Below are 23,787 nucleotides of genomic sequence, written 5' to 3'. Positions count from 1 at the left end.
TGTTTCCCCGCCTTGATCCAAGTGGAGAGGCGGGTAAGAAATAAATGTTATTATGTGCAGCAGTTTAAAGTCTCCTATTTTCTTTTGGAATTCTTTGAGCTATACTGCAGTGTTTAATCCTTTGCAGACTCTAGACTTACATGTGTTCACAAGAACGGCATCCTGGCACAACAGTTGCCATTCAAGGGCTGGTTCCAGAATCATTGTTCCACAAGGATACTGCTTGCGAAATGGGATGTCCGTGACCTCTTCTTCCTGCTGCAAACCCCCACATATTTCCAAATCTGCTTGAAGCGGGGGGGTGGGGTAGAGGACCCTGCAGAGGAGGCATGGGGAGGAGAGGCAGAACAAAAATTCTGGATCCAGCCCCAAGTGTCCTGTGCAATGCAGTGAATGCTGGAAGAGTGCTATCCTATGTATATTGCTCACATCTCACCAGTGATTTTCCAAGTAGCATAACCCCCTGCCCTTGCAGCCTAATACTATACTACTCTGAACATGTAACTTCAGGTGAGAAGTGCATGAGAAATTTAGTTTCTGGAATCCTTTCTCTCCTCCTCCCCTCAAAGTCTAAACCTGCCCATGCCTGTGCAAAATAGCTTCCCAAAGACTGTCACTATCTGATTTAATGACATAATGCAGAGGCGGGGAGTGAAGGAAGGAGTAATAAAAGCAAGAACTCAGTAGAAAAACACATTTATTTATTGACTTGGCAAAAGACATGAAAATGGCATAAAGATTTGTTCATGGAGAGTGGTGCTTTCCCATGTTTCAGTAGCAGGAGCTATAAATATTTGCCTGTTCACACCAAGATAGTGTACCATTTGAATTACAATTAACAGAGCCTTGTGACAAGATTATACTTCATTAAGACTACAATCCTATGGACACTTTCCAGGGAACTCAATGGGACTGATTTCTGAGTGGATACATATAAGATTGCACTGCCTTTTCCCAACCCCAGAGTTATTAAAACAAAGAGGCCCCTTTCTCTAAGCACTAGGAAGACATTCTTACAAGCAAGCCATCTGGTATGTCTAACTTCCTCCTTTCTCCATTTTTATTTCCACTGCAGCAGCATGTAGGTTAGCTAGCACAAGAAAAGACCAACATACCTACAACTTATCATGACTAGATTATTCTTTTTTTTTAGATCAAATAATTTATTGTTGCAGTTACAACAAACACAATCACTGAGGATATGTGGAGTTGTTTGGTATTTTGGGTTGTCTTTCAGTGGAAATATTCCTTCCAGAAAGCTTGGCAAGTTCCTACCTGCTCTCCAAGAATCCAAAGCAGGACAAGAAGCATATCAGATGCTAGCAGCTGGCCCTAGTAAAAGGGCCCCACTATCCAGTTTGTGCTGTTCTCTTTGATTGACTGGATCACATGCACAGAAACATGTCATGCTCTCCCACCACCAATGATTTCAATAGTGCGCACACAGTATCCTCTTCCAGCCAGGGCAATGAGATCCCACAAAACCTCAGGGGTTTGCCTCAACAGTGAACCACTGCATGCCAAACCCGTGAGCATTCAAGTGATATGAGAGAATTCGCATAGACTCAAATTTGATGGCTCCCTCTCTTCCTAGTAGCAATGCTGGCCAGGCAGTACACGTTGCCCTTCCCTTCTGCTGCTTTTGAACATCCAAAATTCTGCTTTGTGATAGCTTTTGTCAAAACCAGTGAGGGAGAAGTAGAGCAGTTTAAAATAAAGCAAGCAAATGGAGGATGCCTCTTGTAAGCAGGGACCGGATTTTTAACTTTTGGAATTATTACCTGGGCATAAAACCGGCTAGGAAGCCTGCTGTGTCTTTTTACCACATGGGCAATATTTATTTACAGATTGCACACATTTCAGCACAAGAGAGCAACTAGCATGAGAAGGCATGGAGAGTATTTCTGGACACAGCAAGAAGACAGTAATTTTATCAGAGCATGCTCCTTTCCCAAGGCCAAGTAAGTAATTCCCAGAAATGGAGGACCTAATTAAGTTATTCTTCTCAGGCAATATTTTCCTAATTGCCCTATTAATCCCAAAGGGTGGCCTAAAGCCAAGAAAGCAAGAAATCAGCCACATTTTTCAAAATCAAATGCTGGATTTCTGCAAACAGTTGCCTATTTATGCAGATATACTGGCTTGACTATAATAGATGCAGATCTTCTAAGACAGTTATTCTTTTGTGCAATTTTATGGCGAATAGTAACCAATGCCATGAAAGTGGACAATCCGTGGCTACCTATTATGAAGTTGTGAAAATGGCCAAATTCTTCCTTGCAGAAACCCCAGCACACCATCTGCAGCAAACCACATAGGGTGCTCCTTCCTGATAACAATAAGCTTCGTGTCTCTATCTTCACCCATTTGCCACCTCCATATTTAAATTGAGGGAATGGGGGATTGATTGGGGTGCTACTGCCTTTTGTTCCCCATCTATTCAACATTGCAATACCAGATAAGACACAAGTGAGAGGAAAACTGGGCCGAGGTTTAGCTACCAGTTTTAAAGGCAGCTGTGTGGGTAGATAGCGAATGCTAGGCCTTAGGAGTTTTGCTGCCTGGCAGAAATGGTAGGAGCAGCTTATCTCTGCACATAGCAGGGGATCCCAAACTTCTTAAGAATGGGATCCTTCAGTTACACCTTTCTAATCTGTGTGGGCATACTTGCCTGACCCACCACTTGCCTTATCCCAATACACAAAACTTGGTGGCCCCACCCAAAGGACTCCCCTGAGCCACTGGTAGGTCCCATCTGAAGCCTTGGGAGTAACTTGCAAACAGCTTGGCCAGCCAGCAAGATCAACAGCTGGACATTAATGGGAAGGGGAAGCATGATCTCAGCAGCCACTGTTCCTGCGCATAAAGGCATGGCCGCGAACATCATAGTTCATCTCAATGAAATTCAGTGAGCCCACGGTGATCTCGCAGGGGCCTAGCTCCTTGAAGCCACACTTGGAGTAAAAAGGGATGAGGAAGTCCTCACACATCAGTGTGGCTCGACGCACGTAGGGCAGGCAGCACAGGTATTGTAGATATCGCCACATCAAGATGAAGCCTTTGCCTTGTTGGCGGAAGGTGCGGTGCACTGCCAAAACATGGATGTGGACTGTGGAGCCATGGGGCTTGTGCAGGGTCAGAGCCTCCTGCCAAGAAAAGGAATAACCATCTCTATTAGACATTTGGTTCCACCTACTGGCAAGCTGACTCCACTATTTAAAATAGGCAAGCAACAACCCTGTCTTCAATATAAAAATGATTTCTGGCTGGCATAAATTGGTAAGTTCCCTAGTTCCACTGGAACAAATCTCCTGAAGGGACAGAGTTGAAATATTGCTTATGCAGCCCTTCCAATATTTTTTCACTATGTTAACATACAAGGAAACCCCTTGCCTTATATTGAATCAGACCAAGAATCCATCTGTCCAGAAACAGTTCCACTACAAAACTCCTGGGCAGTCAATCCCAGGAGCCAAGATCACACGACTCTCAAGCAATCATGTGATTACTTATTCATACAATACATTTTATGTGGTACAGTAATAGCTCATGTCTGCAAAAACGTAATGTCTGAGTTAGCTGCTCATCTAACTCCAACAACCAAAAACTCCTCTCTATGGTGTATGGGAAAGTTGGGACGCCTGGCATCTTCTCTCTCTACCAAAACTGCTGAGAGGGAACTGGAACTCCCTCTATTGCCCATGTTGGTATTTAACGCAGATGCTGCTAGTTAATTAAAAAAATGTAGTGGGAGTCCATCATTCAGTTGGGCTCCCCATGACGCATATAGTAAGGTAGCATCTTCACCAGCTGGGTGACGGAGTTTTATAGTGTGGAGCAGAGGGCTTAAAAATATGGTGGGCTGATAGCAACCGATTCATCCAAAACACACAGGGAGCAGAAGCACAGCTCCTAAGACTTATGTATCTCACATTAGGGTTAGCAGATGCTGTGTGTTTATGCTGGGTTACATCATGTCCCAGTCAATTATAAAATGGGAAAGAGATGTATTTAAAAGGATTCTGTTTCTTACCTGGCTGAGTCTTTCCTGATCCCACAGAGAGCCAATAATGAAAGCAACTAGACGGCCTTCTTCAAACCAGCCAAGTGACAGCTCAGGACACAGGTTCAGGAAGTGGCGAATCTCATCTAAGTGGAGGGGGCAGTCTCCCGACACCGAAATAAAGGCTGTACAGGACAACAGACATAGGAGTTAATGTGCTGCTACAAATTCCTGGAGGCTGGGAAGGCACTTGACCTCTCCTTAGAACAAAGACGTAAAACTCAGTGGGAGGTTGGATCTGGAATCCTGAATCTGGTGGATTTTCAGAATTTGCTTTCTTCCTCTTTCCAGATATGAAGGCTGGGATTTGCGTGTGTGAGGGTGGGTGGATGGAAATTAATCCTTCCCACTTATGATAAAATCTCTGGGTGAATTTTTTTCATTGCATCATGTTTTTTTTTGTCTTTGTAGTACTGTAAAAGCTATGCAAAGGTTCAACTTTAGAATTCTTCATCAGGCAGAGCAGAAAGGTACGTAGTTAATTCTCAGTTACATATAGCAAATACCTACCATTAAGGGGAAATTTACATACTTCCGGTAAATAATGGACTAAATCACAAAACACTTAACATTTCAAATGCAGAGGAAATATAGATCAAATCATAAGTGACTGAAATATTAAACTAGCCGAAGAAGACTTCCTAATTGGACTTGTTGTTGAATGGCAGTGCCCCATATCGCACGAACAAACTTTTTAAAACTCCTAAATTTGAAAAACAGCTTGCAATGTGGCGTATCATCTTTTTGACAACAGGGGTGGGAGGGTGAGGAAGTCAATTGTGATTGTACTTCATTGCACACACACACACACACACACACACACACACACTCATCAGACTGCAACTATCAACAGCCTGTTCTCTTTTGAGGAAGTAGGTACCAAGAGAAAATTGTTAGACAGAAGGGCACCACCCTATATTTCTGCCCCACTGCCTGGGACCAGCATGACATCAAACCTCATATAAATTTGAAGCACCACTGCTTCCCTGAAACTTTCCATTGCAGGAAGAGCTGACCCAATCATAAGTGGGATCACTCTCTTATCTCTGATGCTAGCAAGTACACTACATGGTTTAATTTGGGGCCATTGCCTTTGGATATTCTCAGTCACTCTGATCAGGGCTCAGTACACAATAGTTAGAATACATTTATTTCCCTTCATTAATATTTGTTTCAAGAATGTTCAGATTTGGCTGCAAATCTCAATTGTGTGGGGCAAAATTTGTTTTATCGTCCATATAGAAGTGAAAATACCTGACTTCACCACTGAAATTCAGATGTGGAAAAACCCGAATTTATATGATCCCAGCACAAAAACTTTACACATGTAAAGAGTGTGGCTAAATCCTACCCACTTGCATCAAGACTCAGCTTCCCTAATGCTTCGAACTGATCTTTTGCATTATGGTTTCTTCAGTTCTTCAATGAATTCTCCCTCCATTATTCTTCGTTCACTTGAAAGGCTAAAAACATGGCTCAACTGTACCTCATGGTACACATCTATTTTCACTTTCTCCCTGCTCCCAATCTTCTACTGACTACCTTGACCTCTTGGCATTTGAGACCATAGGCTGTATCGGGTTTATTTTAATAATGTGATATACATGATTGATATACTTGGGAAGAAAATTGCAAGAAAGATGAAATTCTAGCCCTCTCTTCCTAGGATTTTTTTTAAATTAAGTTGTAAACAGGCTGGCTGCAGTTTTTGATACAGTTGTATTGATTGACACATTTGATGAGAGAAGACCTCTTTTCCAAATCATTCTTTTATATTTTTCTTTTCTATTCCACTTAATAAAAGCACCCAGTAATGCAGTGCTTCTAAAGTATGGAAGCACCTTTCTTTTGGGGATGAGGTTAAGGATAGTTAAGAAAACATAGGAGGTGGACGAGGTGGGGTCTTACCTTCTCGCTCAATTTCAAACACGCTGATGGCATCCTCAGGAGTCAGGCACCTGAACTCGCTGGCAGGAAGAGTGTGCCGACGTTGGCGTGCAGGGGAGCTTCGTGGAGGTCGGAGGTGAATGGGTTTGAGAAATGGCAGAGCACTGATCACGGACATCCTCTTTGTTTATTTCTGTGTCTTCCGTAAATGCTTCTCCTCCTTTTGGAATCAGCACGTCGCTATTTCAGTCAGCCGCCTCCAGCCCAATCCGCCAGCAGATGAAAATACCTGCACAGCACATTGGATTAGATTGTTTGCATCTCTTTATATATACATGCCAGGAATCTGGCGTGACTTCTAGCATCTTCATCATCATCACCACTGCGGAAATGAAGGTCGAGGTGGGTCCTTGTTATTGCCCAGCTCACAAAAGCAAACTCCAGCAAACCCCCACATGCAGTGCATTAGAGCAGTAATGACAGGGGAAAGGAACCAGAAATGGCTTTTATAGCCTGGGGACATGCCGACAGGGTTAAGTGGCAAAACAGGCAGGGTTAATACACTGACGTGAGCTGTGGAAGGATGGTTACTCTGAGGTCACCCAAAAGCTGGATCGGATGACTCAAAAGCACTCTTAGGATCTAATCCTGACAGAGACAGATTGTCTCCTACTAGGTGCTGGGTCTTTCCAATAGCAGTGACATAAGAGGGAACTCAGCATCAGGAAGAGCATGCTGGGTCCCCCCCCCTCCGAATTAGACTCTTAATACTATCAAACCAATCTTCTGCCTTCTGGAAAGCTTTCCTTTAATCGTTCATTAACCAGCCAAACCAAATGACATAGGGACCAGAGTCATTTTCTTTTCGGAGAAGCAAGAAGAAACCAATTGTGGGATCAAAGATAACCTGGAGAGTAATTTTAAAAGTTGTGGATGATCTTCTTGGTAAAGGAACAAATTAACCAGGTATTGCTGCAGAAACAATGCTGCAGCCAAACCCTTAGCCCATGGCAAAAACAGCCAGCTAAAAGGTCAAGACATTCCCTGGCTACTACCCCCAAAGCTGACCATTTTCTGTGTCTATGTGCACACACAAAGTATCTTCATTTTGGATAGCCTCTTACCAGTTAGATAAGATCATCAAGGGAGCCCACAGGTCTATCAATGGCTATTAGCCATTCTTGCTATATGTAACCTCCATGTTCTAAATAGCAAGGGCAAACAACGAAGGAGGGCTGTTATTTTCATGACCTGCAAATGGGCTTCCAAGAGGCATCTGGCTGGGCACTGGGGAAAACAGGATGCTGGACTAGGGATAGCAGGACCCTAGCCTGATTTAGTGTGTGGGGTGTGTGTCTTATGATCTTATCTAGCTCATGCACCTCTAAGATTATAAATTATCTTTAAAACTGGGAAACAAGTTTCTGCCTGGGTAAGTTATTCAGTGATAATGTGTGGCCTGTTTGACATTCAGAATCTTGCACAGACATCTGAGATGTGGTGCTCTCTCCTTCATTAAAACACACACACAAGACTTGGGCTTTATATACAAATGTGTGTAACAATGTCTAGTTTGCCATTAGGTATGTCATTATCTCTGAGTTGCCCCATCATTCCCTTTCCCGAACCCACTAGTATGGAGACCTTAAAGGGCTGTTTACAGGACAACTAAGCCAATATATGTGAACATCTGATACTTCAGTGTTGCATAAACTAAGTAGGTATGACCTGATGGGAGCCCACCAAATCGTCATTAAGTATAAATCTAATGAATATTTTAAATGTATGTGAAGTGTCTTAACACTTAGGAAAAGCATGATATACTTACTATGTGTTGTTATATTATTCTCACTATTATTATGCGGTTGTATAAATAGCAGTTTTCACTTACCATACATTTTCTCATTATGAGCCCATTATATTTCAGTTTATCTATTGGAACAGACTGACTAGTGGCATTCATTGGCAAAGTTAAACTTGTAGATAAATATTTTCAGCATACAACTTTACCGAGGACGGCTACAAACAATTCTCCAGCATAAAATGGATCTGAAAATATGTGCATATGAACCACACAGGTATTTCCTCCTACCTTGAATGCTAAAACCCAAACCAACCACTTCTAAATTCTGAAGATGATAACGGGGGGATTGATAATTGCCCTTCCATTTGTATAGCTGATTCTGGTGCGTTGGAATGAAAAGAAAATTCTGAATTGGATACTGGACATCCTCGCTGGCTCTCCATTACTTGTTACACAGACATTTTCAAGTATCAATGTAGTCAACTCCCCTCGGTCAAGAAAACACCAGGCCTTCCCAAATATATCTAAGTGAGACCAGGGGTAGGGAGTTATCCTACTGGCACTCATTTTTGAACAAAGGGTAAATAGGAGACCCATCATGGACGGTTTTCACATGTCCTGTGCTTTCAATTCCACAGTAAAGCACAAAGTCCATTAAAAAATATAGGAACTTCCCATGGGCAACACTCTACCTTCTAACATACTCATAATATTTGCTGGAGAAGGTCAAGGATGAGGTCAAATATTTTCTAACAGACTACCCTTCCACAAGGCTCTTCTGCCACACCACCACAATGATCCACACATTTAATTTTATTTAAAATTATTTTAGGCCACCTTTAACAGTAAAATATGTTCCTCCTAAGACAACTCAACTAGACAATATCATAGATGGGGCTTTCTTAGGATAGATGTCCCTTAATTTTAGAGTGTTATCCCTTCTCCAAAACCAGCCTTCACCAACCTGTTGCCCTCCAAATGTTTTAGCTCCCTCCAGCCCCAGCCTGCATGGCCAATGATCAGGAATGCAGAGAATTGTAGTCCGAAGTATCAGGAAGGCACCAAGTTGGGGAAGGCTGTTCTAAATCATGAGAGCTCAACAAACTATACAGAGTAGCTAATGCCACAGCTAGACCTAAAGTTTATCCTGGGATCATCCAGGGTTCGCCCCTGCCTGAGCACTGCCCTGTGTGTCACTTAGATGAACAGGTTTGACCCCTGGACGATCCAGGGATAACCCTTAGGTCTAGCTATGGCCTAAGATTTTTATGTAGCAAATGTAGGCTCTTCCTAGACATGAATCTCATATGTGTACAATTTGGGCCCACTTCTTTTTAATTAAATCAATAGCCATACTCCCTGAGACATATTAATAATATATTCTACACAGAATGGATTGTATGGGCTTGACCAAATGTCTCCTGAGCTATAAAATCTACATAAAATCAACAGCCAAATTAGGCTCATGCCATACGCATTATGATTTATTCACATTGCCTATTTCGGGCAACCAATACAGACCCAGTGCTTTCTCAGCTGTAAACTTAGAGGTATGCATGACTTATTTCGTGTCAATTCAGAGCAAAAGCTGCTAGGTCTGGGGCCTGCAATGTGATACAGTGCCAGACCCAAGCTCAAACTCTAAATCTGTTATTAGGCTCCTTCAAGGAATTTTACACAAATCTGGCTATGGGTGGCAAAATCTGAGTTTTGCTATCAGGCATCAGAGGCAGCATTGGAAAAGAAAAGGGATAGGTAATCTAGTGACCTTCCATGTTTCAGACTACTACTCCCATTGGCCTGGCTGCCTGGCACTGATGGGAGTTGTAGTACAAAACATGTGGAGGGCACCAGGTTGTCTATCACTGGTTTAACAGGTGTCCACTTGACTATTTAATTACAGGCTGACTAGTGGCTAATAGGACCTGAAAAAAAGCCAGAAAAATAAATGCAGTACCAAATGTGGTACATTGAAAAGAATGGGGCTGTACCATTTGATTAACAACACAAAGCCATTTCCAGTGATTACAAGGATTTGTACTCTTTAACCCATATGAGTGTCCACGTTTTTGGACGTGGCTTCATTGCGGAGGTGAAAACTCCCAAACACCCTGGGAACAATGAGGATGCAATATACGTGCGTGTGCTCGAAGTGTTATTTCTGAATGTGCTGTTTCTCAGCGTGCTTTGCAGAGTGAAAGGGAACTGAGGGACAGATCAGTTGAAGGAGCTTAGACCATTAATTATTACAGGTCCCTGAGGTTAACGCTTAGACGTGACAAGTGTTCTGTACACACAATTCTTAAGTGCCACCTGCCCCACCAGAACTCTAGGGACAAATTCCTGGTGGTCACTAGTTTATTGCCACTATTCCCGTACATGGCTGTTGTGCATTAACCCCAGACGCAAAATGGCAGTCAACAGGACAGGGGAACACAAACACAGAAGACTCCAAACTTGCTCATATCTGAGGCTCAAATCTGCCCAGTTTGGGTTGGCTCAAGACTTCCTTTACATGCAGCCTTATTGCATAACATTCGTACTTTCTGAGCTGTGAACTGACTTGGTGGGTTATCATGCCTACATGTATGGTTGCATTCTCTTGGCAAAAGGTGCTAGTTTTGGACACTGCAATCTGAAAACAACAGAGTGGTGGAGCACAGGTGTGCAGTGTAGATGAAACCTTATTTAGGCTGCCATATGAAATTTTGTAAAAATTTGGAGTGACAAAGTTTGAGACTTTCTATCAAGCATCAGATGCAGAACCTCAATGTGGGCGTATTTCACTGCTGAATGACAGTATTTTTGAGTCTTTAAATTTTCCAAATTTCAAATGCAGGGGGTTGGACCCGGATTTAAGAACAACTAAATCTGGATCCATTCCATTGTGTTTAAATTTGAATTTAATTTTAGCAAAGATTTATAGACAATGCTTAGGATTTTCCCATGTAGCACTGGAGGCCCAGTAGAACTTTGGAATTCATAGGCTACAGATCTATGGTAAGATTTACTGATCCTCCTCGTCCTCCTTGAAGGGCTAAGTGAATGCTGCAATCCATGGAAGTGCAGAATGCACTACTGGAGGCAGAATTATTTGTTCACACAGCATTTTTGGAAAATAATAAATAATAGAAAAGTCAGGCTGCAGTAATACAGCATCCAGGATAAATGTAGTTCTTAGCCAATGGATCTAAATGCTCTTTCCACATAAAGGGAAGGGATTCATGTAAAGACTTGAGTCCAAGGCACAAATAGAAAGAACAGGCTGTCCCTGACTTTATATATAACCGTCTTTCAAGTCAACTCCATGCGTAACACCATGTAACTGGACATCTTTCACTCATAATCATGCCCTAGAAGATTCTATTCGTTTATAGAGACAGATGTTCACATTCATACATCCATGCACAGAACTGCTGCAGTAAGCCTTGTCATGAAATTCCAGCTCCAGAATTGCAAACTGATTATTTGCATTGGAATTACTCACTTAGTTCTACTGGAAAATATAAGGAAGGTTTCTGGTCACTAGCCACAATTTGAGCTCTGAGAATGCTTTCATATTTTCTTTTCCCCTCCCCCCCCCCCCCCGCAAAGGCTGAAACCATTAATAAACAAAGATTCATTCATTAATCACTGTTTTAAAATAATTACACTGGTGTGTGTAGCGGGGGAAGGGGCAATAGTGGAACCACATGATGGGCCTGTTCAAACAACATGCTAAGCCATGGTTAGGCACGGCAACCCTTTTGCAGCAAATGGTTAGTGAGCGTGTTTAAACCATGGTTATATGGCTACCATGGTTAGGAATGGTTCACATGACTCACTAAGCCATAACATTTAGCTCAAAATGCTTAACCACCGTGGCTTAGCATGTCGTCCGAACAGGATAGATATCTTATATCAGAAAATGTGGTTTTGGATTGCAAGTTATTTTTCCATGCTGGATAAACTGAAATCTTCATTTTCTGTGAGCTAATGTAACATTTGTATTAGTTAACCCAATGGTAAATGTTAAAAGCAAGACAATATATTTTATTAATACTGCTATCTAAACCCTCTTACTCAGAATTAGTTTCTCACTGGCTAACCTGAGGATGTTCCTAAAACATACAAACTCATTTTCCAGATTTGCAACACAAGTACAGCACAGAAATGTGGAAGGAACCTTGCCCTCAAGTTACCCTATCGTTCTACTCAATGATGTGAAAATTTATGTAACAGCCATTCTATAAAAACAGTCTCCACTGCAGTATATATTTCAGGAAAAAATGTACATTTGCTTTCTGATTGTGACTTTGCCCAATTTTAGAAGTCAGCATCGTAGAAATTAGTGCAAACATACAGGCTCTTACCTTGCATTAAATTTTCTTTAAGGATTCTGACTGTGGTTCCCTTAGATAGTAAACTGTAGACTTTGCAGAGTCACTGCTAGAAAGAAGAGAGGAGAAAGAAGACTGCAGTGAACATTGATGCGTTTCCAGCTTCTACTCTGCAGAGACTTAGGGAACTCCAGCTTATATATAGATATATATTTTATTATTTATAAAGCACGTGATGATACTCTTAAGACATTTCTAAACCCTCATGAGACAGAGAATTGCAAAGGGCTTCAAAGTGACATGGCAACAAAAGGATCCTAGCAAGCTTACTTTCTTGGCATGATTTTCTGCTAAGGGATAAAGTGCTTTAGCTGATTGCTAGTTACGAAGGGCATCATACGAGCCACAGGTGAACAGCCAACCAAAAAGCGCTGGCAGAAAATAGGTGAAAAAAATATTCTGCATGCCCTTGCTATAACTCTGAAATGTCATATCTTGCTTGAAAGTGAATGTGACACACTCAATATAACTATAAATGCAACTGCTTGCCTGGATTTGCTCTTGACCCATTACATTAGCAAATGGCCCAGCAGCTATATTTTGGAATAGTTTAATAAAACTCTATTCCAAATGTTGTGGCCAAAACGCATGTAAATAGATTATGGAAATACATATACATATACTTATTAAACTCTGTTGCAACTCAGTTCGCAGCTCAGCAAACAAGGGCTAAAATGCACAGAAGGCCGGCAGGCAGTACAAAGGAGAGAACCTGGAGCAGAGCTGAGAACATAAAGGTCCTCAGAACCTTATTGGGGGCATGGCAAGCTTAAGCTTTAGAGGGTTACATTTAGTAGTGTCCCCTATAACCACAAGGGTCATTTCTACTTTTCTTTTTTAACTGAAAAATTAGTTTTTATGGATTTTGCAGGAACTATGAAATTATACATTACAGAGTTAAAACATAGGGGCATGCTTGAACACCCCAATTCTTATACCAATGATCACTTTGAGGATTGCTTTGTATGCCTCCCCCTCCAACTCATTTTTCAGTTTTAAAAATAAATATATATATATGCATTTCCATAATCTAGTCGCACATACATGTGCACTACACTTGCATTAGAGAGAAATAATTCATCCAGTCAGAATTAACTTATAGAGTAGGGATGGTGAATCTCTGGCTCTCTCCTCAAACCCCCACTCCCCAGAGACTAACAGGGAGAGAAAATCCTGTTATTATCTCCCATCAATGAGATAACATACAGTGAGATTCCCTGAGTGCCACTCCCCACCCACCCCGGCATGCTAATAGGAATCCCCATTGTCATATCTGATCACTGAATAGAAATAACTGCAGGGATTCTCCTTAGCACACCCAATTGGAAGGGCGCACAGTGTGCTATGTTCTTCGCTTGCCCTGCATCCTCCCCAATGGGGGAGGAAGACACAGAGCAGGCAAAGTTGCCCTGACCAAGGGATGGGTTGGAGGTGCGTTCCTCCACCTGGCACTTTGGTTGGGGGTAGCATCACTGTGTATGCGTTTTCCCTGGACCCATGGGTGCTTACCACCCCCATGTCATTCGGCTCACAGAGGGTGGGAGCCTTCTGGGCCCCCACCCAAGATGAGTTCACCACCCCTGATTGAGAGAGGCCTTGGGGATGGAGCAGAATCATGAAAAGCACAGTGTTACAAATCACACTAACATTTGAATGTGTCCATCAAAAGACAAAAATAAGGACAGAGTAGGGACAATTATTTTGCAGGGATAGGTATCAGGTAAGAGGAGCAGTTGGACTGAAAACTGTAATTGCACAGTTGATTGTAAAAGTCAGTAGCCGTGTTCAGACGTCGCAATAAAAGACTGCAGGCTTCTAATGAGAACCCCCTTTTTCAATATCTCATATATGAAGCTGTTCCAAGAAATATTGGAGTGCTTTGAGCAGCTGTCTCTAAACTTTATAGATTATACTTTACTAGATTTATTGCAGTGTCAGTTTGGATCTTACATCACAAACGTGCAAACATGGTGTTAACATATTGGATCAACAATTTACTTTGCCTGATCTAGATTCAAAGCTGTATTGTCAGAGAGCGCCATCTATTGGGGAAAATGAAATCTGTCAAGCTGACACTTTTAAGAAAGCAGATTGGGCGGAAACAAAGTTACATTTATTTACATCACTTTGCCATCATTAAGGTATAGGTAGCTCATACCTAAGCATTCCTTTCCCCAGAATAAAAGTGGGATCCAGGAGTGCAAATATTTTTGCAAAACTTAGGAGCCTGCTAGGAGAAACCTGTTTCCTTACTACTGCAGTAACTGCAGATGCACCACGTTCGGGATCAAGTCATTGATGGAAGATATTTTCTATTCACTGACCAGCAAAAGCACAGAACAGAAGTGAAAATAGCCTGAAGCTGTCTATTCCTTCCCATTACCTGGCCTGCTGTCAGCCTCCGACTGCCATACCTCCACCTCCCCTGTACACTACTGATCATAACACCATCATCCCCCATTCCTAAACCAACATTCACTTGGTTATCCAAACACAAAGCACAGCAACAAAACCCTCCAGAATCTGACCACCCTTGATGACTTCCATATCCCTCCAGCTGCAATTGCTGCTGCTCATTCTTGCACTCTGGAAGAAACAGCTGAGCCCAATCTCAAGGGGAAAGGCTTCTTGACCTAGGCTGGCTCTTTAGATAGCAAGAAAATATATTATTCAGTTAGTAAAGAGGCCTTGAGGGCCAAGCTAAATATAGTGTCACACAGGGGGAAATCATAATTACTTAGCGTCACTTCTCCGCCCACGTGTTTGTCCCTCATTATTTCCTCTTTTGAAAGAGGAAGTAAACAACTTGCATGTGGCCCATTCAGTGGGCTGTTTTGATCCCGCTGCTTCATAGAATAGTAGAGTTGGAAGGGGCCTATAAGGCCATCAAGTCCAACCCCCTGCTCAATGCAGGAGTCATAGCAGGAGATAGCAGCAACTTCCATCTTTAAAAGTAAATTGGACTTACTGGGGTGTTTTTTTGTTGGGTAAAGAAGGCTAGAAAGGGTGGGAGGCCCGTGGGATGCAGATGACATCATGAGGGACCCACAAAAATCTGTGAGTGCCCAGTAGAGTGTGCAATAAAATGCTCATCTGATAGAGCTCATAATGTAGGAAATTCATGACTAATCTTAAATAAGTTCATAGCAGCTTAGGGCTGTAGAGGGAGAAGGTTAATAACTCCAGGTTCGTGGGATTGTGCCTTCAGTCACCTCTGGAGTTTGAACAGCACAACAACTACAAGATTGCTGTAAACATAAAATAGAAAGAGAAGACCATCTAAGCTGCCTTCAGTTTCCTGCAAGAGGAAAAAAGGCGGAATATAAATGTAATAAATAAAATAAGCGATGAACTTATGATGAAATGCTATTCCTCTGATGCCTCCTGCAACGTAAGCAACCAAGAACTTCTCACTTATACTTCACAGCAATATAGCTGCTTATCGTCATCACTCTTTTCTCCTCTGTAAATATGAATCATTTTACCTCATTATTAGAGATAATCATTGGGCTAAGTACTTCCAGTTGGAAAACAAAATGTCCACAAGATGGAGCAAGAGTGTTTCCCAAGCTAAGTATATACTGTTCAAGTTTGATATACTTCACTCACATGCAGTTTCAGGAACACCAGTTCTGCTTTAAATAGCAACATCTGCTTAACATTTCAGAGCAGTTTTGTCCAACTCTGCTGAGACCACTTGCAGGTGTGGGGAGCCTCTTGGGTAGAATCCAACTAAAGACCTACTTAGAGTAGACCCATTGAAATGAATGGGACTTAAGTTAGCCATATCTAACAAGTCCCATTAATTTTAATGGGTCTACTCTAAGTAGGACTTTACTTGGATTTTACCCCTTATTCCAATTGTTTCCCCTCTTGATTATTTTGCGGAAGCATCTTAAAGGTGGTGAAATGCTGATAAAATTTCAAATCATTATTTAAAATTTAAAAGAGTTATTTATCACACTTTGCACCAAATTTTCAATAATTATCTCCTTTAGAGATAACCTAGCCATCATGAGTTTGCAAAATCTGGGTCAGATGAAAAGGAGCAGGATCTTAGCAAGGAGCTCCATATGCACAATAAATGGGGGTAAACAAGTAACTGCCTCATTGTAAGTCACACCAATGGATATCTAGCCCAAGCCCTGGTTATTTATACTTTTCACAGGTACATAAAAATGTCATTAACATGAATGTAAGATCTTCATTTAGGACATCATACATCATCTTTTGAGGGCATGGATTGTTACAGAACCTTGCAATAAACTTTTAGCCTGGGAATTTTCTGAGCCCTGCGTAGCCTAGCAACATGAAACTCCATACTTCTTCCTCAGAGATAGCCTGTGGACTTGGGTATAGCACTGCCATGTAGGGCACATGGGTTGTCTTCCTAACTGAGAAAGTGACTGAGTGGGATATCTTAATATATACCCCCTGCAGTGCCTTCAGTTGCTGCTACTCATCTACACTGTACTCTTCATTTACATTATTACATCTCTATACTGCCCAATGGCCAAAGCCCTCTGGGCGGTTCTTGTTACTGCGTTTGTTACAGTATTGCTGGGCCCAAATTTTAAGCCTGGCCATTAAATCTCACAAAATAATCTCTTTAAAACAATACATTGCATAAAATAACATGCTTTTTTATGTTTTATGGCCGTCTTGGTTGCTAAGCACTCGGCAGATACTGAGTTCACTTTCATTTTTGTTTGTTTTGTTTTTACAATTAAGGTAATGATGAACTTCACAGTCAAATGAGCACACTGCTCTTACATTTATTAATGTAAGTTCTCTCTGTTATCTCATTCCTTCCTTTTTCTTTTCTGTAAACAGAGCCACACTGGCCACTATGCTGCAACACAACCTCTTCAATCCTGCAATCACCAGCCTTTCAAATCAACCTGCCTCACCAGAACTAGCACTAGGTCCCCACTAGTGATGATCAGGGGTCTAGAAACAAAGCCCTATGAAGAGAGACTGAAAGAACTGGGCATGTTTAGCCTGGAGAAGAGAAGATGGAGGGGAGACATGATAGCACTCTTCAAATACGTAAAAGGTTGTCACACAGAGGAGGGCCAGGATCTCTTCTCGATCCTCCCAGAGTGCAGGACACGGAATAACAGGCTCAAGTTAAAGGAAGCCAGATTCCGGCTGGACATCAGGAAAAACTTCCTGACTGTTAGAGCAGTGCAACAGTGGAATCAGTTACCTAGGGAGGTTGTGGGCTCTTCCACACTAGAGGCATTCAAGAGGCAGCTGGACAACCATCTGTCAGGGATGCTTTAGGGTGGATTCCTGCATTGAGCAGGGGGTTGGACTAGATGGCCTTGTAGGCCCCTTCCAACTCTGCTATTCTATGATTCTATGATAGTAAGAGATGTAAATTCCAACAACACCCTTTTTGACCTCCCAGCTTCTGAACTTCCATGTTACTATTGGACTCCATCTCAACTTGTTTTCATCTAGACCAGCAGTGATCAGTACCAGAAAAATTAAGGTGCTCCAATGCTCAGGCTATTCACATATTAGCTTTCTAGGATCTTGAAGGCCTTCACCGGTCCAAAAGCAATACCACAATTAGAATTTGCTCAATCATATTAGGTAAAGAAATTCCTCTCCTCCTTTCCTCCAAGGGTAAAATCCAAAGAAATGAGGAAGATTTAAGTCATGTCTAATTTGTCTCATTCATTTCAATGGGTCGACTCTAATTAGGTTTGATTTTATCAAAAGTCTCTAAATAGTTCTCTCCTGCTATATCTGGGTTTTCTCCCCCTTCATCCAAACAGATCTCTCCCTACCCCTTCAATCCCCCAACCCTTGTAAACTCCAGTCTCACCATCTCTCTTGCCCTTTTCTCTTCTTTTGCCAGCCTCTTCGTCTACCCATTTTCTTTTTCTCCTTCTGCCCGTTTCACCATTCCCTTGTGTATCATACCCTAGTGTATCATATTTCTCCTCCTGCCTCTCCTTACTTCTTCCGCCTTTGCTTTCTTTCAGCAAGCCAACAATACAGAAGCAAAAGAATAAGATTAATAGGACCAATACACACCAGAACTAAATAAGGGCACAATCCTATCTGGATGCCCATCAGCCTCCAAATTCAGAAATAGACGGGCACCCTATGCAGAGTGCCGCATTCTATTCACTCTCTGCATTATTGCTAGACAGGTGTTATTGCTCCTCTACCTAGAGCTCTGTGGAGGGGAAGAGGAGGCTGGGGAGGGCTCGCTTCTCTAGTCCCCTCCCCTCGAACTGCTCCCTTTCCCTCCTCTCTGAGGTTGTTTTGCGACCTCAGACATACAGCCCACACTGTGACAAGCAAAATTATCTAAAATTCAAACAATCCGATCCAACTGGGCTGAACCAGAGGTCCTCTCTTTTCTTTCCCCTCCTCTTTCTATTTTATTCTTTGGCATTGCTTTCTTTCTGCCTCCCTCTCCCAAACCACTCCCTCTATCTTCATCTCAGCTATGCTGTAAACTGCCCAGAGAGCTTCAGCTATGGGGCGGTATACAAATGCAATGAATAATAATAATAATATGCTACTTTGGGGTCAGTTATCTTATTTTACTTCTACTGCTTTCTCCACGGTTCCTTCCTTCCCCACCCGCCTTCCTCTCCTACTTTTTAATTGCGTTTTAAAATGTGTTTTTGTTTTATGTTATGTTTTAATTAATATTTTGTTTTCAATCTAGATTTTATTAGCTGCCTTGAGCACCATACTTTGGCCAAAAGGCAGGATAACAATTAAATTAATAATAATTTATTTCCTTCACTTTGAACATTCATGCTGCCATCTCCCCTCATTACATTCCTCTCCTGCTCTCTTTATTTTTAATTGTGCTTTTCATTTGTTTGTTTAAGGCTACACTCTAATTAAGATTTTGATTTTAATCCTGATTTTGTTGTTAGTCACCTTGAGCATCATTCTTTGGCAGAAAAGCAGGATAACAATTAAATTATTAATTTATTTTCTTGTCTTTGAGCTTTCCTGCTCCCATCACATTCCTCTCCTGCTCTTTGCATTTTTTATATAATTGTGCTTTTCATTTATTTGTTTTATATTATGCTCTAATTAAGATTTTGTTTTTAATCCGGATTTTATTGTTAGCCACCTCAAGGGCGAGTCTTTGACAGAAAGGCAGGAATCAGTGGCTGAGTTCGGACGACACGCTAATCAACGGTTGACTTCCATTTTGTTCCTATTCCCCCACCGCCCCGCGGTTGATTAGCGTGTCGTCCGAACTCAGCCAGGAACTAACATTTCTTTTCTCCTCTTTGAGCTTTCCTGTTCCCCTCTCCTCATTCCTTCCCTTTCTCACCCGGCCTGGCCCTTCTTCAATCAATTTTCTCCCTTCCCTTCCCTTCGATGATTCCCTCACTCCCCGCTCTCTCTTCCGCTCCCTCAGGCGCCGCGTCGGGGCCTTGCCTTGACCCGCCCACCGGCGTACTCCGCGCTCGCCCCGCCTCCCCTTCTTGCTGAGCGGCGGCCGCTATTTGACGAGAGGCGGGGCTTCTCCGTTCCAGGCCCGCCCGTTGCCGGACGGTGACTACGCTGTGTGGGCCGGGCGGCCGCCGCCGCCGCTGCTGCAAGTGCTGCTGTTTCTCTTTCTTTTCCTCCCTCTTCTCCCCTCAGCCAGTCATCGCCGGGGTGCGCGCCATGGCGGAGCCACTTGCTCCCCCCGCCTCAGCAACCCTTCCACCACCACCGGCAGCAACAGCTGCTGCTGCCGCCGGCTCCCAGCGGCTGCTCTTCACCCACGACCTGGTGTCCGGCCGGTACAGGGGCTCGGTGCGCTTCGGCCTGGTCCGCGTCATGCATGGCGAGGACTCCGACTCGGAGGAGGACGAGGGTGGACGAGGCCCCGGCGGCGGTGGCAGCGCGGGAGTGGGAGGAGGAGGAAGCGGCGGCCCCGGGGGAGGCGGAGCAGGCAGCTCGGGCGGTTCCGAGTCCGGAGGCCCGTGCGGAGGCGAGGAGAGCCGCGGCAGCCCCCTCCGCCGCGGCTACGTGCGAGTCCAGTGGTACCCGGAGGGCATCAAGCAGCACGTCAAGGAGACCAAGGTAACGAAGCCGCCGCCGCCGCCCTGGGCCTCGTTTGCATCTCATCTGCATACACGGCGCGGCCGGTGGGTGGGGTGTCCGCAAAGGGCTGAGGAACGAGATGGAGAGAGAAGCAGCAGCAGCAGCAGCTGGGGAGGGGGGTGGCAGCTGGCATTACGGTGGGAGAAAGCAAGGCCTCGCTGGGGTGTGAGGTGGAAGTGGAGGAACAGGCCTTGGGGAGGTCGCAGGGTGCGGTAGCATGTGGGGAACTAAAGAAAGTTGGCCTAGGGAGAGAGCAGGAAGGCATGGTGGAGAAGAGGCATGTCCTCCGGCCAAGAGGTTACGAGTAGGCTGCCTTGTAGAGGCCACCGTGCACCACTTAGCGTTGGCGTATCTGCACAGCCTCTTCAGCGAGAGAAGCGAACTCTACCTATTAGCCCGGTTTTCTCTTCTTTCCCTCGCCATCCATTATGTTCTCTGAGCCAAAAAAGATCTACTACATTGTGTCTCTCCCCATCTCTGCATATATTGGTCTTAATATTTTGCTAGGAGACATGATCTCAGTTCGGTATGCTCTGGGCCTCACCTGGGATTCACTGTTGTTGTATGAGGAATTCAGGTAATTTATTGGAAATCTTCTTTCTTGAGTCTGAATGTGGCCTCTCTGGCTCCACTGCAGTGACATCTGCTGATTGATTTTTTGTTGTTCTGCAGAACTGCATAAAACCAGTGTTTTTTGACTGTGTGATTTCTAATGTGTGGGGTTGGATCTTCTTTAGGGTGTAAAGAAAGGTACTAGAAATCATTATATGACATAATGTGCGCTTCATTAGAAGAAACGTGGATCAATGTACATTTTTGTGATGCTGCTTACTAAAATACCTTGGAGGGTGTTACTATTGTCCTGCCTGAACTGCTGTTAGACCTTAAATAAATATTTTATATTAATGAGTGATGTAATTCTCAGTTAACAAGCTATATTAAGCAGTGTTGTTGTTTTGCATAAGTGAAGTGAGTATTGCAAACACTTTTGAAATGGTAGATGTTGATTGTTGGGAACTGTTTGTGGCAAAAAAACTCTAAACCTCTATTTGAATAAAGTGGTGTGTGTGTGACTGTTGTGTTTTGCTGCAATATACATAATCAACACTGAGTCTTAAGTAATTAGACATAAATAGCCTATGTATGTCCATGAGGTGCAGGCGTTAGTCACTTTCCATTTCCCCCCACAAACAAATTATTTCTGTGTGAATGTTAACTAGTGCATATGTTAACTAGTAAAGTAAATCTTATTTGAAATGATAGGAAGGACCTTAAGTCCAATGAGCATTAACTCCACATCTCAGAAGTACAGTAACTCACTGCAAACATGTGATACAAAAGTGATGGGGGAGGGACTGATGACTGAATGCATAGATCTGTGATACAAAAGTGATGGGGGAGGGACTGATGACTGAATGCATAGATCTGTGAAATAGTAACAGAGGGATGATATACTATAGTAAGTAGAAGTACTATATACATTCTTACTAGCACACTCTTTGTTCAGGAAGTCATGTATGCTTCTCCGTGAAGAAAATGGTGTGAAATTTAAAATTGGCATGTTTGTGAGATGTTATTGGCCTTTTCACTATAGTTGAGTTCATTAAGTTTGTAGAGAGACAATAACCAAATGGCAATGGCAAAAAAGCCCCACCCACCCCCAACTGTTTCAAAGCCAGTTCTGAAATTTTGAACTCTCAAATACTTCTCAGGGATTCATTGCAATATGGGTGGATATAAAGGATATTTAGAAATCCTGGGAATGAATTTTCAGTGCTTTCAGTTAACTCCTTTGTAGGAATATGCTAGCAAGTTGGTTTAATGTTCTTGGTTCTTCACCAGGACCTTGCATTCTGACATGATAATAAGAATTTTGCTTTACAAAAGTATTTTAAAATTTCAGCACACTCGGGAGCCATATACAATACCCAAGTGTTGTGTAATTAGAGTGAGTGTTCATGTAGGAGGACTGGGGCAGACATGAGTTTTAATTCGCACTGTATTTTGCAGTTCACTGGGTGGTCTTTGGGCAGTTACCCTAACCAGCTTCACAAGCTAGTTAAAGAAGCTAAAGTAACCATAAACATCACCATGAGCTCCTTGGAGGAGTCTTGGGATATAACATTTATTTATTTATTCATTCATTCATTACATTTATATCCCGCCTTCCTTAAGGAACCTAAGGCGACATACAACCTCCTCTCCCATTTGTCCTCATAACAACAACCCTGTGAGGTAGGTTGGGCTGAAAGTCCGTGACTGGCCCAATGTCACCCTGTGAGCTTCCATAGCTGAGTGGGGACTAGAACCCAGATCTCCCAACTCCCAGGCCAACACTCGAGCCACTCTACCACACTGGCTCTCTGTAACAAATAAATAAGTAGTGTGATCCATAGACAGGACATAGGTTGGTGTTCTGAAATGAGTGAACTTTAAATGTAATGCTGGTTTAATCTAGGTTAAAATCTGTAAGATTACAATTGTATGAGGGACACCTTATTTTTTCCTAGATGAGAGGTTTGCAAACTTTCACCAATCTCTTTCTCAGATTCAGACCCAGAATGAATTTCTGTTTTCTTCTTAAGGAGGTGGAGTGGATCAAAACCTACCTTTTGAAACTCATACCTTTCAGTGTATTCCGATCATCCTATAATGTCTTGATTTTCCTGTCTTTGTCACTGGAAAATGTGTCATAGGAAATGCTTTATAAGCTGTGTGTGTACCTTCAGCCTGGTTTTGTACTGCTGCTTGCAGGCCAGGTAACTATATAAACAGTCATTACCCATTACAGCTTTTTCTCCTCTTCCTCCCCCTCTGGGAATTAGGTGGTGCTGTGTAGGAAACCATGACTAAAATAATGAGTATGTTGCTTATGTTCTGTGTCATTGCTGGGGAGTTTCATAAATCAATTATCCCTTATCAATCCAATAATAACTCCACAAATACAACAAAGACCCCAACCTGATCCTTTACTTTGACTTGCCACAGTTCTGTTACATTGAAGGATGTGGAAAAAAGTGGTTATGTTAGTAGAACATGTTAGTGTTGATGGTTCTTTCATATTGGCTGTTTTCCGAAGACACCTTAAACCACAGCTTTAACCATGGTGAATAAAGCAAAAAGCCTTATTCACCGTGGTTAAAGCTGTGGTTTAAGATGTCTTCCAAACAGGCCCAATGACAGCTAGGCATCTTGACAAAATAGAATTTCTGGGCTCCTCTTTGTAGGGAGGGGTTGTATATAAAATTTGCAAATTTTGAGCAGAGTTCATGGTGGAGCTGTAAAGCAGAGGGGATAATTGCACAAAATTCATAGCCGCAGACTTTCGATTATGTTCACATGCGCAAGACCATTTTTAAAAATTATTTTAAAGGTTGTGAACATGTTTGGGACACTCTCAGGTTTCCTTTCTTCTTGATTTTTAGGAGCATAGGACAGAGGGCACTGAAAAGGGATGAGGGAGGATGATGGTGGCGCTAGTGAGATTGTGAGGAGTGGCAGGGTTTTTTACCACTCTTGCCAAGGGCTTTCGATGTTCCTGACAACCCCATGTTGAAGTCAACTTGCATGGT

At 42.7% G+C, this 23,787-nt stretch overlaps 2 protein-coding genes across 6 annotated transcripts in view; one reads left to right on the top strand and one right to left on the bottom strand.

The window, feature by feature from the left end:
* Positions 1–680: 680 nt before the first annotated feature.
* Positions 681–19,610, bottom strand: AANAT (aralkylamine N-acetyltransferase). Of its 4 annotated transcripts, none has more exons than XM_063120343.1 (5): positions 19,455–19,610; positions 12,107–12,182; positions 5,972–6,239; positions 4,034–4,188; positions 681–3,146 (listed from the first exon to the last, which is right to left on the bottom strand). In XM_063120343.1, the coding sequence occupies exons 3-5, from the start codon at positions 6,126–6,128 to the stop codon at positions 2,841–2,843; spliced, it is 618 nt and encodes a 205-aa protein (XP_062976413.1). In that variant the 5' UTR covers positions 6,129–6,239; positions 12,107–12,182; positions 19,455–19,610; the 3' UTR covers positions 681–2,840. The 4 variants fall into 4 exon arrangements, with proteins under 4 accessions (XP_062976413.1, XP_062976414.1, XP_062976412.1 ...); XM_063120344.1 differs by lacking the exon at positions 19,455–19,610 and adding an exon at positions 17,970–18,101; XM_063120342.1 differs by lacking the exon at positions 19,455–19,610 and having other exon boundaries at positions 12,107–12,231.
* A 144-nt stretch (positions 19,611–19,754) lies between these two features.
* UBE2O (ubiquitin conjugating enzyme E2 O) overlaps positions 19,755–23,787 on the top strand; it is an 87,491-nt gene continuing 83,458 nt past the window's right edge. For both annotated transcript variants that reach the window (XM_063120338.1, XM_063120337.1), the window contains exon 1: positions 19,755–20,194. In XM_063120338.1, the coding sequence (XP_062976408.1) occupies positions 19,793–20,194 (402 nt within the window). In that variant the 5' untranslated portion in view covers positions 19,755–19,792. The remainder of the gene's footprint in view (positions 20,195–23,787) is intronic.

Source organism: Elgaria multicarinata, chromosome 3, assembly GCF_023053635.1.
Source record: "Elgaria multicarinata webbii isolate HBS135686 ecotype San Diego chromosome 3, rElgMul1.1.pri, whole genome shotgun sequence".
NCBI lineage: Eukaryota > Metazoa > Chordata > Lepidosauria > Squamata > Anguidae > Elgaria > Elgaria multicarinata.
This window is presented reverse-complemented; position numbering and strand designations above follow the sequence as displayed.